This window comes from Cariama cristata, unplaced genomic scaffold (assembly GCF_000690535.1).
Source record: "Cariama cristata isolate BGI_N322 unplaced genomic scaffold, ASM69053v1 scaffold7872, whole genome shotgun sequence".
In the NCBI taxonomy this organism is placed as follows: Eukaryota; Metazoa; Chordata; class Aves; order Cariamiformes; family Cariamidae; genus Cariama; species Cariama cristata.
Genome location: NW_009605448.1, coordinates 20,972 through 41,145, shown reverse-complemented (window position 1 = coordinate 41,145; position 20,174 = coordinate 20,972). Strand labels below are relative to the sequence as shown.

General features: G+C 38.4%; 1 protein-coding gene across 1 annotated transcript in view; it reads right to left on the bottom strand.

Moving 5' to 3' along the window:
- Positions 1-16,435, bottom strand: part of EFCAB6 (EF-hand calcium binding domain 6) — a gene marked incomplete at its 5' end in the record, with an annotated part of 71,704 nt that extends 55,269 nt beyond the window's left edge. Inside the window, 2 exon segments of the mRNA XM_009695955.1 lie at positions 10,017-10,187; positions 16,318-16,435. Of these exon segments, the coding sequence (XP_009694257.1) occupies positions 10,017-10,187; positions 16,318-16,435 (289 nt within the window).
- Positions 16,436-20,174: the final 3,739 nt, after the last annotated feature.

The window sequence follows — 20,174 nt, the reverse complement described above, 5'->3', positions numbered from 1 at the left end:
ACTAACATATTCCTAAGAAATCTATTCCTGCTTTCAGGCAGTAATTTCAGAGTCAGAAAGAGTTCAAAGCCTGTTAAGAGACACAAGAGCCACTAGGGGTCCTTGAGATCTACCCTGATTTCAGGCAAGCTTATATTTTAAATTATACTCCCCTCCAACCAGCACCACTTTTACCTTGGTTTCCTAAGGAAATAAGAATAAAGCAACCAGCCTTTTCATTCACATCTGTCAGCCTTTCCCCTAAACTTGGGAGTCCATCTACCAACTGCAGTCAAACTTGAGAGGGGTAGGGGTCTTCAGATACAGTGGTTACAATTTTTATGAAATTAACAGTCATGAAAAGGAGAGAGACTCTTCATTCTCCTAGTTGGGAAGACAAGGACGTTATCTTTTCCAGTTGTTAGCAGCCAGCCAAGCAATCAGCATATGTGCTTCTCTGGGCTAGCCATGTACTGTCTCTTGCCCAGCTGCCAGCTCGAAGTACTCACTGAAAAGTATGTTCTTTTTATACCTTCAGGTTATAAACTACAAGTACATTTACCAACCGTGTGAGACACCAAACCCCACTCATCTTCTCAAAGTTCTTTATTCAGGCCTGACAAAACTAACCTGTCTACTCTAACACATCAGTTCTAGGTGCCAGAAGGCTTGCTGCAGGTATGGATAAAGCTCCAGATGGTGGCTCAGCAGAAGTTAGGGACAGAGATATTTATTAGTGAGGCCACTGATTTATCTTGAGTTTAACATACTGTGTCCTATTGACAGAACTGTATTCCTTGTTGGTGAGTCATCTGCTCTTTTTTTTGTCTTGCCAGCTCTCTGCTTTGACAGTCTTTTAGTAGAAATGGCATTAGACCTCAGTAAAAATAACTTTGAGGAACTTCTGAAAGATCTTTTGACCTCAGGAACAGGAGGGACAAACTCAGCTTCCAGAAAACAAACAGGTTGATTTCTTGACTGAAGTACAGCTCATATTCTGCTTTGGGGACAATCCTGGAACGCATCTGCAGGAACACTCTTTTCCCAAAGATACTACATAGAAGGAGCCAAGCATAAGGTCTTAGATATTTCCTAGCATCTTGCAAAAGCAAATTAGGAAAGAATTTCAGAGACAGAGGCAGTCTGCTAAAAGTCTTGAGGATTAAAATGAAGGCCACTGTGGAACAAGATCTTTCACAGGTAGGGATGCCTTAACCACCCCAACCTGTTAAAGAACTTACAGATAGAAAGATGCGGAAGTATCAAGATTCCACCTGTTGCAGACCATTGGTCCAAAATCACCACTTCGGTAAGAAAGAGGCCAGGTTTGCTTTCCTAGAGACTTCATGGAATATTTCTTTTCTGTTACTCATCACAAATTCTTGCTGAAGAGAGGAGCAGACATAATTTGGCAAATGAGAGCCACACAGCATCCATTATATAACAAGGAAAGAGGTAATACTAAGATTCATAAGGATACTGAAGTTTCATTTTAGCAATTTCAGGAGGATGGACAGAAGTCTTGAACTCCAGACCAGAGGACTTAGAAGATGCTGGTATCAGAATTAACTTGGCCACCACAGAACATCACTGGGGCAAGAGGAACTGAAGGGAAGATGTAAACAGCTGCTTATACTTACAGAAGGAGCAACTCATCTGACATAGCTTCAAGACACTGATCAATTCAGGAACAGAACATCCAAAAGTTCTGTTTTAAACTTGTCAGAATGCCTAAACTGACGGTTCTTGCCAATGTCATAAAAGGTCAGGCTTGGTATGTTTGCATCACGGTCCTAGCTTTCTGCCCAAGGGATTGACTCACTCCTGTGCAGGCCTGACATAGTAAAATGACTCAAGTCCTGTGTCTGAGAACTTGTCTCACATGAACTGCTGGCAGGTAGCCAGGTAACACTTCCAAACAGTTGACAACCTCCCAATAGCTAGCAACTGACCACACTGAATAAAGCAATTCAAAGGCCTCATAGTCACCTTGGTAAGAAGGTAAAGGAGATTGCGGTCTTTTAAAAAATATCCCAGAAGGCTTGTATCATCCCAAGACCTCGCTAGCAGAGACAGAAGGATGTCCCAGTGCCCGAGAGGTCTTCAGAAGACGAACAGCATGCTCCTTCTCTGCTTTGCCTTTCCTTAGCAAAGCTTGGCAAAGAGTTAATTCTGGTGAGTCCAAGCTGTCCTTCAACAGGCATTTGATTCCTCATATTGCCAGTTCAAATGCCAAATATCCACTGCCCGTTTCTCTATGTTCTTGACATCACCATCCTGGTAGGCCTACAAACCATTTTGTGAGAGCTTTGCTGCAGGTTGCATTAAGAGTGGCACTGAAATTGGTATTCAGGGTCAGAGCTCAGAAGCAGTTGTTTACACCCATGTTTGGTGTCCCTGCAACATTTGGCCTCCTTTGAAAAGTGAGTGGAGATCCTGTGGCAAGGCTCTGGGACAACAGAACAGAGACAACAGAAAATGGCTTTTTAGTCATAGGAATAAGCTGACGTGTGAATACACAGACAAGGCAACCCTTAGAGCTGTTCTGAAGGGGGTTCAGATGGGGACTTAAGAAACACAAAAAGGTCAGATCATTGAAGAGGAAACAAAGAAGTCTAGGAGAATCTGGGGCAAGACAGGGTATACTCCTGTCTTGAGAGCTGTTGACAGGAATGTGAGCTTTGCGTAGGGTATTCTGTTTTATGGCATACTAGCCTAAAAATGAGGGAATATAGGCAGTGAACATGCCTCCATGGACATATTAGAGTAAAGCATGATCTGGGTTCAAGTGAAAGGAAATACATGTGTCCTGGGTCTGACATAAGTGTAGACTATCATGTAAATATATAAAAAAAAATATTTTTAAGAGAAGCTCATTCCATTACAAGGGAAAGTTTGTTGTTCCCTCCCCAGATTATGCAGGCATTTACTTATATTCAAGAGTAAAAAGTGAGGAGAATCAATAGGTCATACGCCTTTGTAACCTGGATGCCACTATCAATGATGCTGGTTCAGTTGAAGGCTGTAGCTATGGCGTGCAGTAGTCACAGCCATCAGATGTGCCAGAGTTCCTGATCCTCTGAGAATGCTCAAAACCAGTTCCTGAATAATGAGCTGCACTGATTCTACAGAGGATCACAAGTTTACTCTTCAGACATCATCTAGAGGGCAAAACCCCAATTTTTGAATGATGCAGCGAGATAAAATCCTTGTGGACCCTGTAAAGTGAGCTCAGCCATTTTTACCTGAATCCTTTGATGAATGATCCATGTGTGTTTGCTCTCCTGATGCAATGCTTTCAGTGTTGTACAATTTTGAATATATCTCTGCAAAATGAGAGATCAGCCCAGGACAGTACTTATCATTAGAAAAACAGCATGTATCCTCAGCCTATTTAAAAGTCTCCTTTCTATATAATTTTTTTCTTTACATTAAATAGAAAATTGTCTGTAATAACAGTACCTTTTTGAAAGCTCTGTTTGCCTTTTTTTCTTCTCTTTGTTGTTTTTCCTTTGATATATGTGAGTTGATACCATTTAAGTCACCCGAAAGAACAGCAACTTTTAAGTTATCCAAAAGCATCTTGTAAAAGATTCCATTAGAAGAGTTATCCTTGTATTTATAGCATAACCTGGATAAAATAAGAATTTAAAATAATTTGGGAGGTTAAGAACAATGCATAAGACAAATGTCTTAAGGCAAAGATGATCAAAGTAATGCATTTCCTTTCCATATACAGTTAAGGGCATTATTCAGAAGGCTATCCTTAGGCACTGGAAACTAGCCTTCCCAGTCTCCTACTGTAGCCTACAGAGAAAGCAGGAGCCTAACTTAAACACTATATCATTACCTGGAAGAGTTCCATTGACTCTAGAAAGAGTCTAAGGACAGAAGCCTCCCCTACCTACAGTTACCCTTTGTGAATAAGCTGCATAATTAATGCTTCAATTATATGGTGGACACTTGGAAGAAACTCAGCTCACCCAACACTGACCTGTCAAATTCAGCTGTCAAATTGGAAGAGGGAGCTAAGATCACAGCCACTGCACAAAAACATCTGTCAGAAATCCTAAATGAAAGCCCTTGTTTACCTTAACTCGCTGCCTGGCGTATGAATATAAAATGAAATCACTAGTGGCCTAAGTTAATACTCCTGGATGTGAACCTTAGCAGCCCAGGAGCAGACACACTGTCTGTTCAGCCCCTTCTGTTATTCTGAGGGTTACTTCCAGTGAAGAGGTTGAGTTGGTAGTTCCCTAGGCCTGTTAAATTACTCTCTTAAATCATTCCCGTATAAATTAGCAGAGCTCATGAATCAGAGCCCTTGCCATCACTGTGTCGCTGCTTCACTGAGCTGTGGAGCCTTCCAGGATTTCATTCATGTTCATAAAGCTTTGGGGCATTGCTGGATGAAAGCAGAAGGCTCCTGTCCTTGTGCTGGGGATGCACGGCATTCTCTGCACTCCACTTATTCCAAGTGCCTGTTCTATTTAGAGTGACACTAAAAAAATACCTGTGGTAAAAAACACTTGTAACTTAACATATCAAGTGCCTCAATGCCTTCCTTCTGGGGGAAAAAGAAAAAAGAAAAAAGAAATCAAAGCTTTCATTTCTTTTGAGAAATCTAATCCACACCATATACACTGCCGGGGAGAAAGTGTCAAGGGGGGGTGAGAGGGAGGGAAAAGAGTCTCCATTTTCTAGTAATTGTGAAGCTCTGCTTAGCTAAAACAAGTGTAGCCTTCACACAGAAAATGGCTGTGAACACTACAGAGCAACATCTGCTTTGTGAGTGTAATCCATAAAAGGCTTCCAAATGCCCTTAAAAATTGTTCCCTCTTTTCCCCAGTCTGAATGTCATCTCACAGGAAGCCATCTGGGACAAGCATGCCAGTTATTCTGCTGCAGCAATAGCAGTATTGTCCTCAAGTGCCTCAGGATGAGTCACATCAATGCAAAAGTCCAATTATAGTAGAAGCCCCCCAAAGCAGAAGTATCATTTCAAATAAATAAGACTGATGTAGCTGAACCACTGGAATTCAAAACGTAATTCAGTCACTTCATCACCTTTTGCTCAAAAACCTTGCATCGTTTTAAGCACCCGTGCTAAATCCCCAATCTGGTTATGACATTCCCAGCACAGATGTGATAGTCTTAAGCCCAGTGTGTATGCATTTAGAGGAGTCAATTACTTTTTTTTTGCTTATTATTTTAAAATACAGCCTTTTTAAACCTGGCACTTCTTATCACTTTAGACCAGCGAATGAACAGTGCCATCCACTGTTTCACTGCATAAATCCACAACATTTTCCTAGGACAGTCTTAAATAAGATTTAACACACAAATTAATGCCACATTTGAAACAAAGAAATATACATTGGTAAAAAGATGCGAGTCAAAATATATATTTTAAGGAGTCAGGCTAAATCATAGAATGACAACTCTAAAAGTAGGTTACAACAAAGGAGATTTTTCAAACTATCTCCTCGCCTGTAGATGAACCATTCTAACTTAATTAGCTATGTTGTTGCTTATTTATCCTAAACCCAAATATTTCTCCAATCAAGTAGGCCATTTATTGCATTGTTGAGTATAAATTCTCTCTTCATCTTACTATAAGAATTACATTTCTTCTCCAGTGTGGTCATCAGCTCTCTAGAACATGATCCTGATGAATGATACAGCTAAGAACAGGTGCCTTTAGAAAAGTTTACTACAGAAGAATTAATAATATGGTGTGAATGAGACACTGTTTTCATAGACTGAACATGGCCAATGCAAGACTATACGTCCCTGAATGTCTTTGACAATGGAATCCAAACCTTATCTTTTAGATGTATATTTTAGATGCTATTCCTATAAAAAGATTCCAAACTCAGCTCATCTATGGTGGTGCACATCTCACTTTGCTAAACACAGATACTTGCACTTTTCAACAATGCCACAGTTCAATAATGTAAACATGCAAATGTGCTCAGCGTTCACCGTGACAGAAATTCTGAACGTATTATACCCACTTCTTCCTGCGTTTTGCTAGAACACAACCTCAGTGTTCAGCATTTCACTAGACTGATCTCACACGGCTTATCTTGCATCCTTTTAAAACAAAAGCAAAACAGCCATTGACCACAATGATGAATGAAATAAACCTTAATAGTTTGCCTCTCATTGCCTTACTCTATATTATTTTCTTATAAGGAATGTTTAGAATTTCAAGTAAAGACCACTTTCCAATTCAAAGTGGCTGTAATTCCTGACTTTTCTTATAGTACAGATCTCTCATTGACACAAATAATGGTAGAAACATTATTTAGAAAATTGTATAACTGCTGAGTTCCAGGTAATTCAAAGGATAATTACTTGTTCATGATCAATGACCGCTAATTATATACTACACAGCACAGAGCTATAAAACTAACAGATGATGAAAGCATGTAGTTATAACACCCTATGCTGGGAACATGACTTTTATGAACCCAATGCATAGCACCCAAAGTTTTCTCTAAGACATTTATAGAAAGGAAAATGCATACAGTAGAATTGGTTTTACTGATCACGCTCATGCTCATTCATATTTCAGGATCAAAGATTATTTTCCAAAAGCCATTTCCTATTGATGCTGTTGTGTTTGCTCCTCACACACAATGATCAGCAGGACACTGGGTTGTAAGGGTCAGACTGGAACTGATTTCTTTGATTTTCCTATTATGTTTTCAAAGGTAGGAAAGAATTCCACATCTTTCTGAAAGTCACTGGCTGTAAGCAAAGAAACCTAGAGCTCCTGAGAGAGTAGATTAGACCTGATTATAACCTGACTGAAATGTTATTGCAATAAAATGCTGAATACAATTCCCTCTTCTTTGGACATAGGTATTTTGACCCCATGCTCCTGCTTGTAGCTCTTTTGACTCCCCACTTTGGGGATTCTGCTCATATTGAAAATGAGATTTCATGTTGACAATATTAAATTTCTGTTCCTTGTTCAACGATAGTCTACTGAGGAAAGACATAACATTAATTTAATTAATTTTGTATTACACTGTGTTTGGAAACACTAAATAATGTTCAATAATGTCTTGGATCTCCAGCAAATCAGTTGTTCCTTTGTTGAAAAGGCTTGTCTCACCTTTGAAATGCTGAAATAATGTCAAACTCACAAGAGTTTCCAACATCGAATTGTTATGAAAATAAATAAGGTATTTACAATCTGATCACATGAGGAATGAGGCGTCTCTTCCACCAACCTTTTCTTTTTTGTATACTTAATGCAAACCAAAATACTTAATGCCCCCAGCTATAGCTGTCATATTAAAAGACAGGAAGAAAGATATGGTAAGAAAAGAAATTACATTAAATCTGTTACAGCTCACACATCATGAACTTACTTCATAAATTGTTGATCTGACAAAGAGGGACAACACAGCTGTAGGGCTTTTCTTAGATGACTTCCGTTAATAGTGCCAGTACACTTAAGATCATAGGACTGCAAAGCCTTATGAAAATCTTTCCAATTTTCTGTGATTTTATCTGAAAGGATCTCCTCCATCTAACAATCAAATGAATTAGTAATGCAGGAAAGAAAAAAAGCGTCCATGAGGTTAAACTATGATCGAGTTACCACATGAAAAAAATGCACTAAAATGACAAATCTAATGTTGGAAGACCAACACTTACTGAAAATGGACTATGTTATCACTTACAGTATTATAAGCTAGAACTATGATCGAGTTACCACATGAAAAAAATGCACTAAAATGACAAATCTAATGTTGGAAGACCAACACTGAAAATGGACTATGTTATCACTCACAGTATTACAAGCTAGAACAAGAAGAGCAGACTCCTTTATTTGGTTTGTTCCATTAAGCTATCCATGAACCATCTAATTTAAAACAAAGTTATGTTCAACTAAAACAATTTTAGTGTACTAATTTCAAAGCATGAAGGAACATCAAGCCCAAAATTTACCCTTGAAAATGTTTGTTCTGAAAAGTGACAGCAAGAAAGCACATACCTCACTTCATAGATCTGCTTCTTTAAGTGACTGAAGAGGCATGTCTACTGACTGATAACAACACAGAGCCTTTGCCGTCTATTTCTCCCCTCCTTAGTCTTGTAAAACAAAATCCACTAGGACTGAAGGAATTGCAAGTGGCACTCAACTTACTCGGGGCATAATCTGAAGACAATGGGCTTGCACAGGGGAAAATAATGATAAAATCTGGCTTACTGATCCTGCTTTAGGATCTATCTGTAGCACTAACAGTTAGAATAAGTGTGTTTTTCAATTGTAAATTGAGTATATTACAAACAGAAGGTTCTGAGAAGAAACAAAAACCTGATCACATTTTGAGAAAAAAATCTCAGTGCAACTACAGATCTGACCAAACACTGTACTGTGCAACATTTGAGATGAAAGGAAGGAGGTCGAGATGCCCCTTGGATTGTCTTAGCTGGCTAGGGACCTAGATCGGTTCCAGGTTCTGCCCATTGCTGCTTTTAAGATTCCTCTGACCAAATAATTTCCTAGAGGAATGACAAAAATGAGGAGAGTTCTTGAAAAAGTTGTCCTCTTTTATTTGTACAATCTGTGATCTGCCTTTTCTACAGGATGAGCCATATTGATGGAGCTGGCATCACCACTCAGGACACAAAACAAAAGGATTCCCAGACACTCCGGCTTCCTTGCAGCTGGAGCTTCCATCAAGAGCTGGGTATAAACCCAGCCACAGAGTACAGAACAGACCTACTCCTCTGGGCAGATCCACTCTCCAAGTGTGAAACCGCAGCTGTCAGGGTCATGTGTTGCTACTGTACCTGGTGGTATTTCATCCCAAGATGAAAATATTCTATGATGTTTAATTTTACCTTTACCTGCCTTCTCTCATGTTAGCATTTACTTCATCTGGAATGCTTATTTTAAATGATCAAAATGGCTAGTTAACTTTGTACATCTCTAATTCGAGTCTAACCAGCTTAATTTGTAAATCCCACTTAGTGTGCACATCAGTTGCGCATGTAGGCACTGTCAGCATTTGAATTTTCCCCAGCGTGCTAATTTTACAGCTGCTACAGTTTGCCCCAGAATTTCAGCCAGACCATTATTCTACTCAAAACCAGATGGAAGGGACTTGAGCTGCTGCATTAAATGTTGCTATTGTTGGAGCCATCAGAGTGGAAAGCAGCCTGTTTCAGCTCCTAGCATCAAAGTGTTTCAAAGCAATGCACACCATTCAGGGCTGTTCAATGGGACCTTCTTTTTGTGCATCTAGTATCTCTCTTGACAGTACTGCACTCCTTTGATATCTCTCAAAAACACTACCCAGACTACCTAAGACAAAGCTGACTATGGATTTAGTCAGTTGACGTACTAATGCAAACCTAAAAGAGTCAATATTGAAAATTATGAACAGCTTCTTAATATTAGGAAGTAGATCTGCAAACTGCAGCTCAGGTTACTTACAACAAGTACTGACTTATTTCTGTCAAAGGAAACAGACATACTGCACAGAAGTATTGAGTCTGGGTTTCTGCATATAACCTCTTTGTACCTTCGGTGAATGATTCTAAAGGAAAATATTATAAGATGACTGCAAATTCAGAAGGTGTCAAAGCTGTACCCAGGAAAATATGCAATGTCTGTGTAGTATACGGCATATATTTTGAACCAATGTGTATTATAAAGAATAATAGATAAAACAAGAAACAGTCAAATATCAGCAAAACAGACCTGACAACTGAAAGCTGAGAAGTACTACTACTGTTCCTCCTCTGCTGTGCGCACATGTGTGAGCTAGTGATTCTTCTGGAGTTTTCAAAAACCTCTGGTAACCATGAGATTGCTTTCCAATTGATGCTTCAGAAAAAAAGTCTAGAAGTGCTGATTATGATTATTCCATTGCTGGAATGAATGTGAACATACTAACTTAGATCAAAACTGTATGCGGAGCATAACATTTTACCAAAACACAATGCAGCATTTTGCCACAGCTGTTAACAAGGAGGTTATGATTAGAGAATTAAAAGTAAACACTTACTACTGATTCTTTTTCTTCAAACAAGTCTAAAAATTCATGGTAGTCAAAGTATCCAGTCTGTTCTAGATCAATTATCTCAATTAACTCCTGAAAGTCTTCATCTTTCATTTGAAATACCAAGTCATGTAAAACATAATGAAGGTCCTTTCTCGTGATCTTTCCATCTCGTTTCTAAGACAAAAAAAGACAGCATGCATAAAAAAGAACAAACATTTACTAAATCAATGCTAATTCCAACATGCCATTCTACTCTGCTAGATCATCCTGACCTACAATAACTGAAAGCTCTGTAGCTGTTTCAATAGCCCGCATATACTCTAGTTCCCAGTGAACATATACCTGGAGTATTCACTGGATGGAAGACTAAAACTATGAGAATGAAACTAGAATGACCTTTCCATTACCTTGGGATAGATTACTTAGTTTGTTGGCAAACTGTGCCACAAATGAATGGATACGTAAACTTGCTTTGCACAAACCAGCTCGCATTCAGGTCAGTTTTTCAGCTGCATTTCATACCTTACCTGACTTGGAATCAATGTTCATATAAAGTTGTGTCTGACTGAATAGTTGCTGGATCTGAGTGAACTTGACTCAGTTGGGACAGTTGAGACTAAGATGCTGTTACCATGCACTCCAACCATTGCCTTAAGTCCACACAAAAGTCCATCAAGCAATGTCTGTTATTAGATCCTAATATAGCTCTCAGCATATTCATGGACAGCACATGAGCCTAAATTTATTAGTTCTCACCCATCTGTGGCAGGATTTTCTTCATGAGTATCTTCAGAACAACCACCAAAACCACAGCTAAATATTTTATGTTTGAGCATAGTTTTTTCTATGGCTGCAGTTTTCAGATGTCATCCATGACCATGACAGTCCATAAGGCTGGAGTAAATGCAAGCACTTGGGTCATTACAGAGATTTCAGATAAAGATGCAGTTATAAGTACACGGTGAGCCTTGAGAAATTCTGACTATTGACAGCGGTGTGTTAAGCCGAAACATTTGATACCTACTGTTACTGGACCTCCTTTTTCTTTTCTCATGCCTCCTTTGCAACTTTTTATTCATCCTTTAAATCGGCTATGCTGCTAGGTTGGGTCTATTGGCATTCTTGACCACGGTACTGAGGGTGAATCAGCCGTCTGGGAGAATCTTTATCCAGGGCCTGACGCCCAGTCACATTGTCATGTCAATGGATACTCGTTTGGACTGTAAGGTAATAGGCAATGGATGTCTTCATGCAATAAAATCAGGATACTGTTATTTTGCTACACTTAATGCATAGTTTTTCTCTCATTTCCCACGGCAAGTAATATCCCTAATATATGTAGGAGAGTTTTAAATATGGGTTTGTACCAGTTCTTTCCTATGATTGTCTATTGCATTTTATAGTTTTAAATTTGTTCCTAAACTTTTACTTTTTTTTTAATTGTTTCTTTATTATCTCTAAAGAAACCTGAGGAAAGATAATGGGGGAAAGAAGACGAAAGAGTGGAATAAAGGCTTTGGAACAATAACAGAAAAATTAGGAGTAAATAGTTCCTTCAGTGATTCAGTTCTCCTGGCTAAGCACTAGACAAATATCTTTCTGTTCATAAAATTCACCCTAAGAAAATTCTGTTTCCCTTTAGTCTCCCACAGAGATCCAGGGTGGCAGTAATAATATAGAGGATGAGCAATTATTTACTTCATCAGTTGGTCTGGGAAATACTTTAAAGTTTGGCAATCAAAAGATAATGGTCTTGTGAAACTACTATCTGGTATTTGAATTTTCTTTAGAGACTGTTGTCACTGCATTAAATCATATGGCAGCAAAACCTGATAATATACCTACCGCCCTCAGTAAATAAGCTAGGGAATCTGGTACTGAAGCTAGAAAGATAGCTTGTACTTCACAAGAAACAATTGTGCAGAATGACTAGGTCTTACCCATGAAGATGAAATAACTGTTATGGTAAAAATAAATTACATTTTGTTCAAACCTTAGGTAACGTGGGAAAGTTAAGATATACTACATCAGGATTTATTAAGCAGATTGCATTTGCTTATTTGGTCACCTTGCAGGTTCAATTTCATTTATTCAAAAGGATTTAATTTTATTGCCCAGATCATTATCTAAGTCAGTCCAGCATCAGTGATGTGACTGAGGATGTACTGGTCTATTCCAACAAAAAAATCATGATGTTATGTATAAATATAAACCATTCTTATATGTATTTCTTTCACGGTGGGAGCCTCCAGATGCTGGGGATTAAATAGTTCTTTCTTCAGCCTGTCTTTCCACCATCTCAAATACCTCTGCCTTTGTTAACAATTTCATTCAGTAATGCTCCAGTTCAGCAAATGAATTAAAATCATGTAGTAAAGTGCCTTACTGAATCACGGCCTGAAAGCTGTAGGCGTTATTATTATCTACTGCAATGTATGAAACTGATTTCTTTTCCTATAAACTGCTAGGCGAATTCTTTCTTTTTTGTGGTCATGTATATATGTATATAAATGAAATACTGCAGAGCTAAAAAGAATAGTTTTTATGCAATTATATTAGAAAGGAATTGTGATATATCATCTATATAAAACCATCTAATAAAAAATGCCAATAGTACTTCTGAAGATATGCCCAGTGCTCCTTTTGCTTGTGTCAACCAGACTGAGAGCTTTAATTTTTTCTGTCTATTATTTGCTCATTCAATTGAGAAATACAGAGTCTACAATTTAAGAAGTGCAATATGTAGCAAATCAAAGTAATAAAAAAAATCCAGTTTGTCCACTAAAGGGATGATCACACAATCCAGTGTATGGGACATACATATCATGACATTCCATCAAAACTGACAGAAAGGCATTTTAGCATAGTTCAGTACACCATGAGGGTCACAGAACTGGTAAGGATAGACAGTTCTTATCAAAAGCTCATGTCCCAGAACTAAACACGAAAAGGCAATCTAAACTCTAGAAAAACTCAGATGAAGGTACTTTTGAAACTGAACTATGCAACAGTAGGTTCAACATTGTCAGCATCACACATAAATTACAGTCTACCTGCCAGATGACAAATTGCAAACAGAAACCTTTTAGAAATAACTGATAGTATTCTGTTTATAGTATATAATATGAGCTTATAATAATTACTACACAGTTCTGATTGTCAGTAACTTTATCTACCATACTGATTTTATCCCTTCATCAAAAGAGATTCACCTTGTCTGTAATTTTTCCTGTGTGCACAGGGACCATGGCGATGTATATTCATTGCTAAGCAGTGTATTTGAATGTACACAGTTACAACACCTCCCTTCTTTTCCAAAATGCTGTATCTAAGATTAGGGTGTAGCCTTATCCTGCACATATTAATGCCTATCTTTAATTTAAATGTCAATCATAACCAACTGGTCTCCTTCAGCATGTAACATTAAATAGGTATTCATGTTCTGTTGTATTAAGATATAATATTAAAACCACTAACTATGTTCCTTTAAACATTTTATAATCCTGGCAGCACTCTAAAGTTTGTCTGATGTCACGTTTCAGCACAGGAGACAAAACAGTTTAGTTTCTCTTATGAATCTGATGCATTTAAGAACTTGAGTTAGGACACTTTCCAATGCTACTTGAATTCCTTGCCCCGAGGTGAACAATCTCCTTTAAAAGAAACTAAAATAAAAACAATTAAATAATGCAGGTAAAAGATTACAACTTGGTACTGCAAGTCTAAATTTCTAAATTTGCAGGAGATGCAACAATATGACTCTGAAAGTCATAAAAAATATGATGTCACATCTTCAAATGACAGAAATGCCAATGCTTTAGGTGACTGGGACACTACATGGGGTCAAGAACAAGAACTATCAAACAATGCACTCCATACAACGGAATGTATAAAAATAACATATACAGTAATAATATTTTTTTAAGTAAACAAAGCTCAACTAATTTATAATGAATATTGCTCACTCAAATTATTTTTAATGCCTTTTTTCCCTGTGTTTCAGAATATATGGAGAAACTTTCTGAAAACATTCTAGGAGGCTAGAGAAGTTGTTTTATTACTAATTCTTTGGTGTTGAAACCCTTGTATAACTTTTTTTTTTTTCTAGGATCTGAGTTTTCAAGTAAATCACAAAATATTGCAAGACTCACAAAAGAACATCAAAGGGTGCTTCCCTCATCCTTTTATAAAACATCAATCTGATCCAACATTTTAAAGTCAAATTTGTAGTACAGTTACAGGGAACATTATATTTCTAGCTTGCACATTAGAAAGCACTGCTACTAGGTTGGGATTTTTCTTCTCAGAATATGGATCAGCAGGTAGGGACCAGTAGCATTTTAGACTCCGACACATGAAGAACAATTCAGAAAAAACATCAGTTGAAAGAAAAAGGGAGCAGGCAGTTGCTTGTGGGCTGGGCAGTGATGTGATAAAGAATCAGAAGCTTGCTGCATGAACCTAATAAAAACTTTTAGATAAGAACATGAATATATTTAAGTCCTGGAACAGAAGACATTCAAGTTCAAATCTATTTCTATCTCCTGAGCAAAAAGAGCAAGAAACTTACTTTTGTTAACTCTAAGACATGAGGAAATGTCTTTACTTGGTTTACATGGGTTTTTCACAATAGCTGAAAACCCACTCACACAGTTACAGAAATATTTAGGAATGTTACAAACTCACACATGTTTGGACATTAATAACGAGTTCACTGGTGAGATCACTGCTCTATTGTACTATTGCATACAGCAGCTGAGCAGGAGAATAGTATTTGCTAAATGTTACTACACAGATCTTAGTGTGGAAAGGAAACACGATGTCCAAGAAGACTTTTCTTGTGTTGATCACAGGAGAACGAACATGTTTCATAGCCTGCCTTCTTCATAAAGTGTCAAAGCCACTAGGTATCACATTTAAATTTACCAATAAGGAAATCAGCTTTTCTGGGAGCTACCACACTCCATGATAGATTCTGCTAGGCAACAAGAGGAGGCGATCCGCTTGGGTCCAGAGACAGTCCTGAGCAGGAGAAAGAGTGGGCAGAGGGAACACAGAGTCAGGTTTGGAGATGAACCCTGCGTAATCAGGTTATAATGCCCAACACTGAGATAACCAATGGTACCAGGCAACATAGGGATGTCAACAGCTGCAAATTAACACATCTGCATCTCTCTCGTGGAAGCAGCAGCTAACAGGGCTGTCCAGGACTCTGGCTGCTGCCCAAGGCAATGGTGTACCTTACTTATGCCCAGTGGCATGCCATTTTGGCTAAGAAATGAGAACACTATGAATGCAAATGGCAGATACCGAACAAGTGTGACAGATACAGAACTAGGTAACAGAAACCTTCCAATGGAATTGTTGATAATAACCCATTCTCAGATAGGTCCGTTTCTAATGAGGTTTTGCAGGGACTGCTTTTTAGCCCTGTGCTATACATCCTTTTTATGCACACACATACATATATATGTGTCTCTCTGTGTGTGAGCGTGTATAAACAGAGTAAACACGTATCTCTCTGTGTGTATATGTTTACATACATACACACACACACATGTCTACAAATAACCTAAAAAGAAGCCCCAAACCAAAACCAAACTTTAAAACCTCAGATGACCATGGATGACTGAAAGACAAATGGAATGGTAAAACAACGATGAGAACAAACCACTGACACAGCATGACTGGGAATAAGCACAAGCAAAGAATAAGCTTTCTAATCAAGTCCTGCAGTGAGAAATGGAGAAAATATGCCAAAATAGAAGAGGAATCTTAATTATAAGGAGCAGCTACTCTTAAAGATTTGCAGGTCATAATATATAATCAAAGCATAAATAAATTGCCAGTATGATGTTAGGCACAAGAGACTCAGGCAATCCTTGGATGTAGAAACAGGGGAACACTTAGCAGTATCTGAGAAGTTATATTATTTATTTTTCTGGTACCAGTGCAACTTCTATGAAAGCACCAATTCTCATTTCTGCCATAACATTTCATGAAATATACAGGAAAACTAGCAGGGTTCAAAGGCAGCCCCGGGGATGATTAAAGAACTGGCCAACACGACTTCCAGTGAAATTATAGGAGGTCAATAATTTTTGTTTATCAGAGAGGCTGTTACAGATTATTTAGTCCCCGGTTGCACATATCTATGTTAAAGAAACTTGAAAAACAGACTCTGCGTGCTGCTATAACAGAAAAAAGACTGGCAACCACCAGATTACTTCGAAGCAGATATGACACACATGTTTAGCTGCAAGACTAATTAACTGAGGCAACACCTAAAAATAATTGCTCTTACTTCATCAAGCACAAGGAATGCCTGCATTAAAGAGGGATAAGCATCTTGGATGTATCTGCACAGCTTCTGAAGAGCAGTGTCACTGGAGAAAGCTTCATCTCCTCTAGCTGAATTTACTCTGCAAGAGGAAAAAAGGCAGTCTTTGGAATGCTCTCATGTCTCACCCTCTTTTGCTCACTATGTTCTTCTCAGAGCAGAAAGAATAAATCACTTCCTTAAGACCCAGGGTTTGATAGTATTCAAAATAAAAATGCACTTAGAGAAAGCATTGCCAAAAGATTTTTTTAGCTGAATTTAATCAAGGCTGACCATCATGTGGATACACTTCTCATTTTCAATAAATATGTATACCACAGGTTACTCACATAAAAAAAAGAACTTCCTGCTTATTCATGTGTTTTTTTTTTCTCATAGAACTTATCTACCTGTTTTCAAAGGTGGTCCCAGGATCCCAGAATATTTCTAAAAATTTCTGCTGAGCAATTTTACCTATGTCTTTCAGTCCAAATTTGATTTTTAAAAAAGAAAATGGTTTTAAAAGATTTTCTTACAAAAACACTCTACGTTCCAAGAAGAATTTTGAATTAGAACATCACATCATCATTGTAATATCAATGTGTGCAACATTCGTAATTAGAGTAAGCTTGCATAGCTTTTGTTTGTTACTAAATACGTAAACAGAGCCAACTTATTTTCTCAATTCCAAATGTCTAGCTGTGGAAGAACTAGACCCCAAGTGAGAATTCATCTAACCAAATGTAGATGCCTGCACCTGAGCGAGTCACTCTAAGTTCCCTTTATAGTCACCGGGGACAAACAAGCACTTACAGGACAGGATTCATCTCATCCTAAAGTAGACATCTAAAACTGGTTAGACGAATCCTGCCCATTGTTTCTCTCTAGTGACTATAAAACGGAGTCTAGGAGGAGCAGTTCAGGCGTAGATATTCACATTACAGATGTCTAGAATGAGATAGTATTTAATGCATGCCTTCTCATTATTTACACATAACAGTAGAGAAACTAACTAAGGGGAATAGTATGTTGGCTTTTTTAAACGTTATGATGTTCATTGTGTACAAATTTGAAAACTTTGAAAGTACTGGAAGTGTTAAACTATGCTAAAAAACCTGCGAAGATAACTAGTATCATATTCCATGAATAATCACTTTAAAATCAATAAGGACCTGATCCCACGACCCCCAAACCACTGGCATATCTCCTGTTCAGTTTCAACGGTACTGCAGAAAGCTCCAACGAACATGGCTAAATGCACTCCTACTTCAGATGGTGCTTTGTAGACATTTACATCCCTCACATATTATCAGAAACGTGCTGACTCGCTACTCTAGTCATCTCAGAATAGCTTTTAAAACTCCTAATGCTCCTGAAAATGGTGGCAGATGGTGTTTAGAACATCAGCTATTCCAGGATGCAGAGGACAAAGCTAAAAAATAACCAAGTGCAGAGGTATGCAAGGCTTCCTGGATCTTTTACAAAAAAACTCAAGTTTTTGGACTACCCAGCAGTTTCTTAAGCTCAGCCAACAAAGCTAAAAACCAAAAGTTACAGGAATCACAGCATTCAGGTTTTGATCAACTGCAACCTGACAGCATGGGGTATTTAAAGGGTGGGGAGGGAACCTGGCTTTTTACAGTGGTCCTGTCTGTGAGTAGCACGTATGCACCACGGCCGAGTGGCTCAAGGGCTGAGCATCTCCTGCTGCACCAGCAGCACAACTGCACCAGAGCCCAGAAGAGGAGCTGGGAAGGGCCAAGCACCAAAGACTCAAGGTAAATGAAGACAGAGGCAGTGCTGGCATTCAGATTTCACCAGGGGAGCCATTTCATCTCCTGCAGGGAAGGGCTTCGCCAACAATACTATTGAAGGATGGGTTATTAAAAAAAGCTGTAGGAAGGATAGATATTTCATATCTGATTATTGTCTTGGATAAATGAATATGAAACACACAGTATGAAATAACAGACGATCTTTAAAATTAAGGCCAAGATAACAACTGTTATTTTGAGCCCCCAACTGAGATTCCTTCCCACTCAAATGTCTATGGTCTACTAAATCACTCAAATCGCACTGTAGAGAGCAATTCTGCACTGAAAATGAGCAACCAGCCAAAGCTGCGTCAATCAAAGCAACAGACCTCTCCACTTCCACCTCCTTGCTCAGAAGCCCTACAATTGCCTCTCAGACTTTGGCAGTGACAATTGCCAAAATCCTGGGAGCTGAAGGGAACTTAGGGAGAAACACTAACGCGGGTGTGTGAAGGTCTGGTATCACTAGTTGTGATTTGTGGTGCCATTGATCAGTCCACAAGGTGCAGTGGTTTTTCCCTGTTCTACAGATGGGTAGTGGACTGTGGAGCTCTTCCAGTTCTGCCTGTGGCTGGATAACACAATACTTTTCTTTTGCAGGTTTTACCATGAAAAGGGATGAATCAGGCCCTCACAGGGGCCAGGGGCAAGGCAGGGGAGGAACTCCCCAGCATTAAGTTTCACGGATCAAATTGAAGAAAGCCCTATTTAGACAAAACTAAGTCAGTGAGAATAAAAACTGAGGAATGTCTTCAGAGTATTTTTTTAATTTCAGAACAATCCCTCTTTATAGCTATAATACTGGCCCTCGGATTTCAAGTTGTGCTAGAAGGGCGATAAGTACAATATTTAGATGCCATAGGCAGAATAGCTGAGGTATAGAAAGATCATTCCACTGTAGGGCCAGAAAAAATGGGCACCTTTTGTGAGTGGTAAACCAGCATTTTATCTACTATAGTAGGCCAGATAACTTATTAAAGTAATAAAAATAAATTCTGCATGGCTTTTTTGAAGTATGCTTATGGTTACATCCAAGCACAAAAGAGTATACTTCTAAAAGGATTGACTGATTAGAGCTGTAACAACATGGATACCTGGTAAAACCATGCGATACATCATCTGGCAGTGATCCTTTACAAAATACTACCCATTGTGAAATTTTTAACCATCAGTGCCTTAGCATCTAATACTTTTATACAAATCATAAATTAACGAAATGAAGCATGAGGGTAACACAAAAAGTTTAAAACTACTTCTGCTGCTGAAAACTGTCCTTGTGTTTTTAACTGATACTATGTTCACCAAAGTCCTGACCGACTGAGCACAAGATTTACCTTATATCACAAATAAAAGTCACCAATTAGAAATCCTGGCAGCCACCAGAAAAGAGTCTTAGAAGTTAGGCCCTCCACTGGCAAAGCCTTCATATTGGTCATGTATGATTGGCTCCCAACCATCAACAAGAATACCCTTCACTCACACCCCTCAACCTGTGAAGGGACACAATCCCAAGCAAAGCTCCAAAACATAACCAAAATATTTCTCGTGGGAATGCTGAAATACTATGAAATTAATTCCTTCAGTTTATGCAACTCTTTATATAACCTCAAGTTCATGATGTTTTACTTTTAAGGGAAAGAATTTTCAAGAGTAGAAGTGATGGAATTCAAAGAATTCATGACTCAGATGAGTGATGTCCTTTGAACGAAGTACACCTCAATGGTCTGCCTCTGATGTATTTGATCTTGCTGCAGTGGGGACATATACTGAGAGATAAGTGTGTAGGTAATCTGGTCCTAAACCAGTCAAGGATGAAAACCTAGCTAAAGTCTAAGGCAAAATTGCATCAACTTCAATGGGCCCTGAATTTTATATCAGGAGCCCATGAGATGTAAATACCTCAAACAACCATAAAATGCTGTCATGTATTATTTCTTATAAACAGCTCCCTGGCACATCTCATGTCATATTATTTAAACAGAATCTTAAAAACCTTGAAATCATGTCCCTTGCCCATCAATTACTATT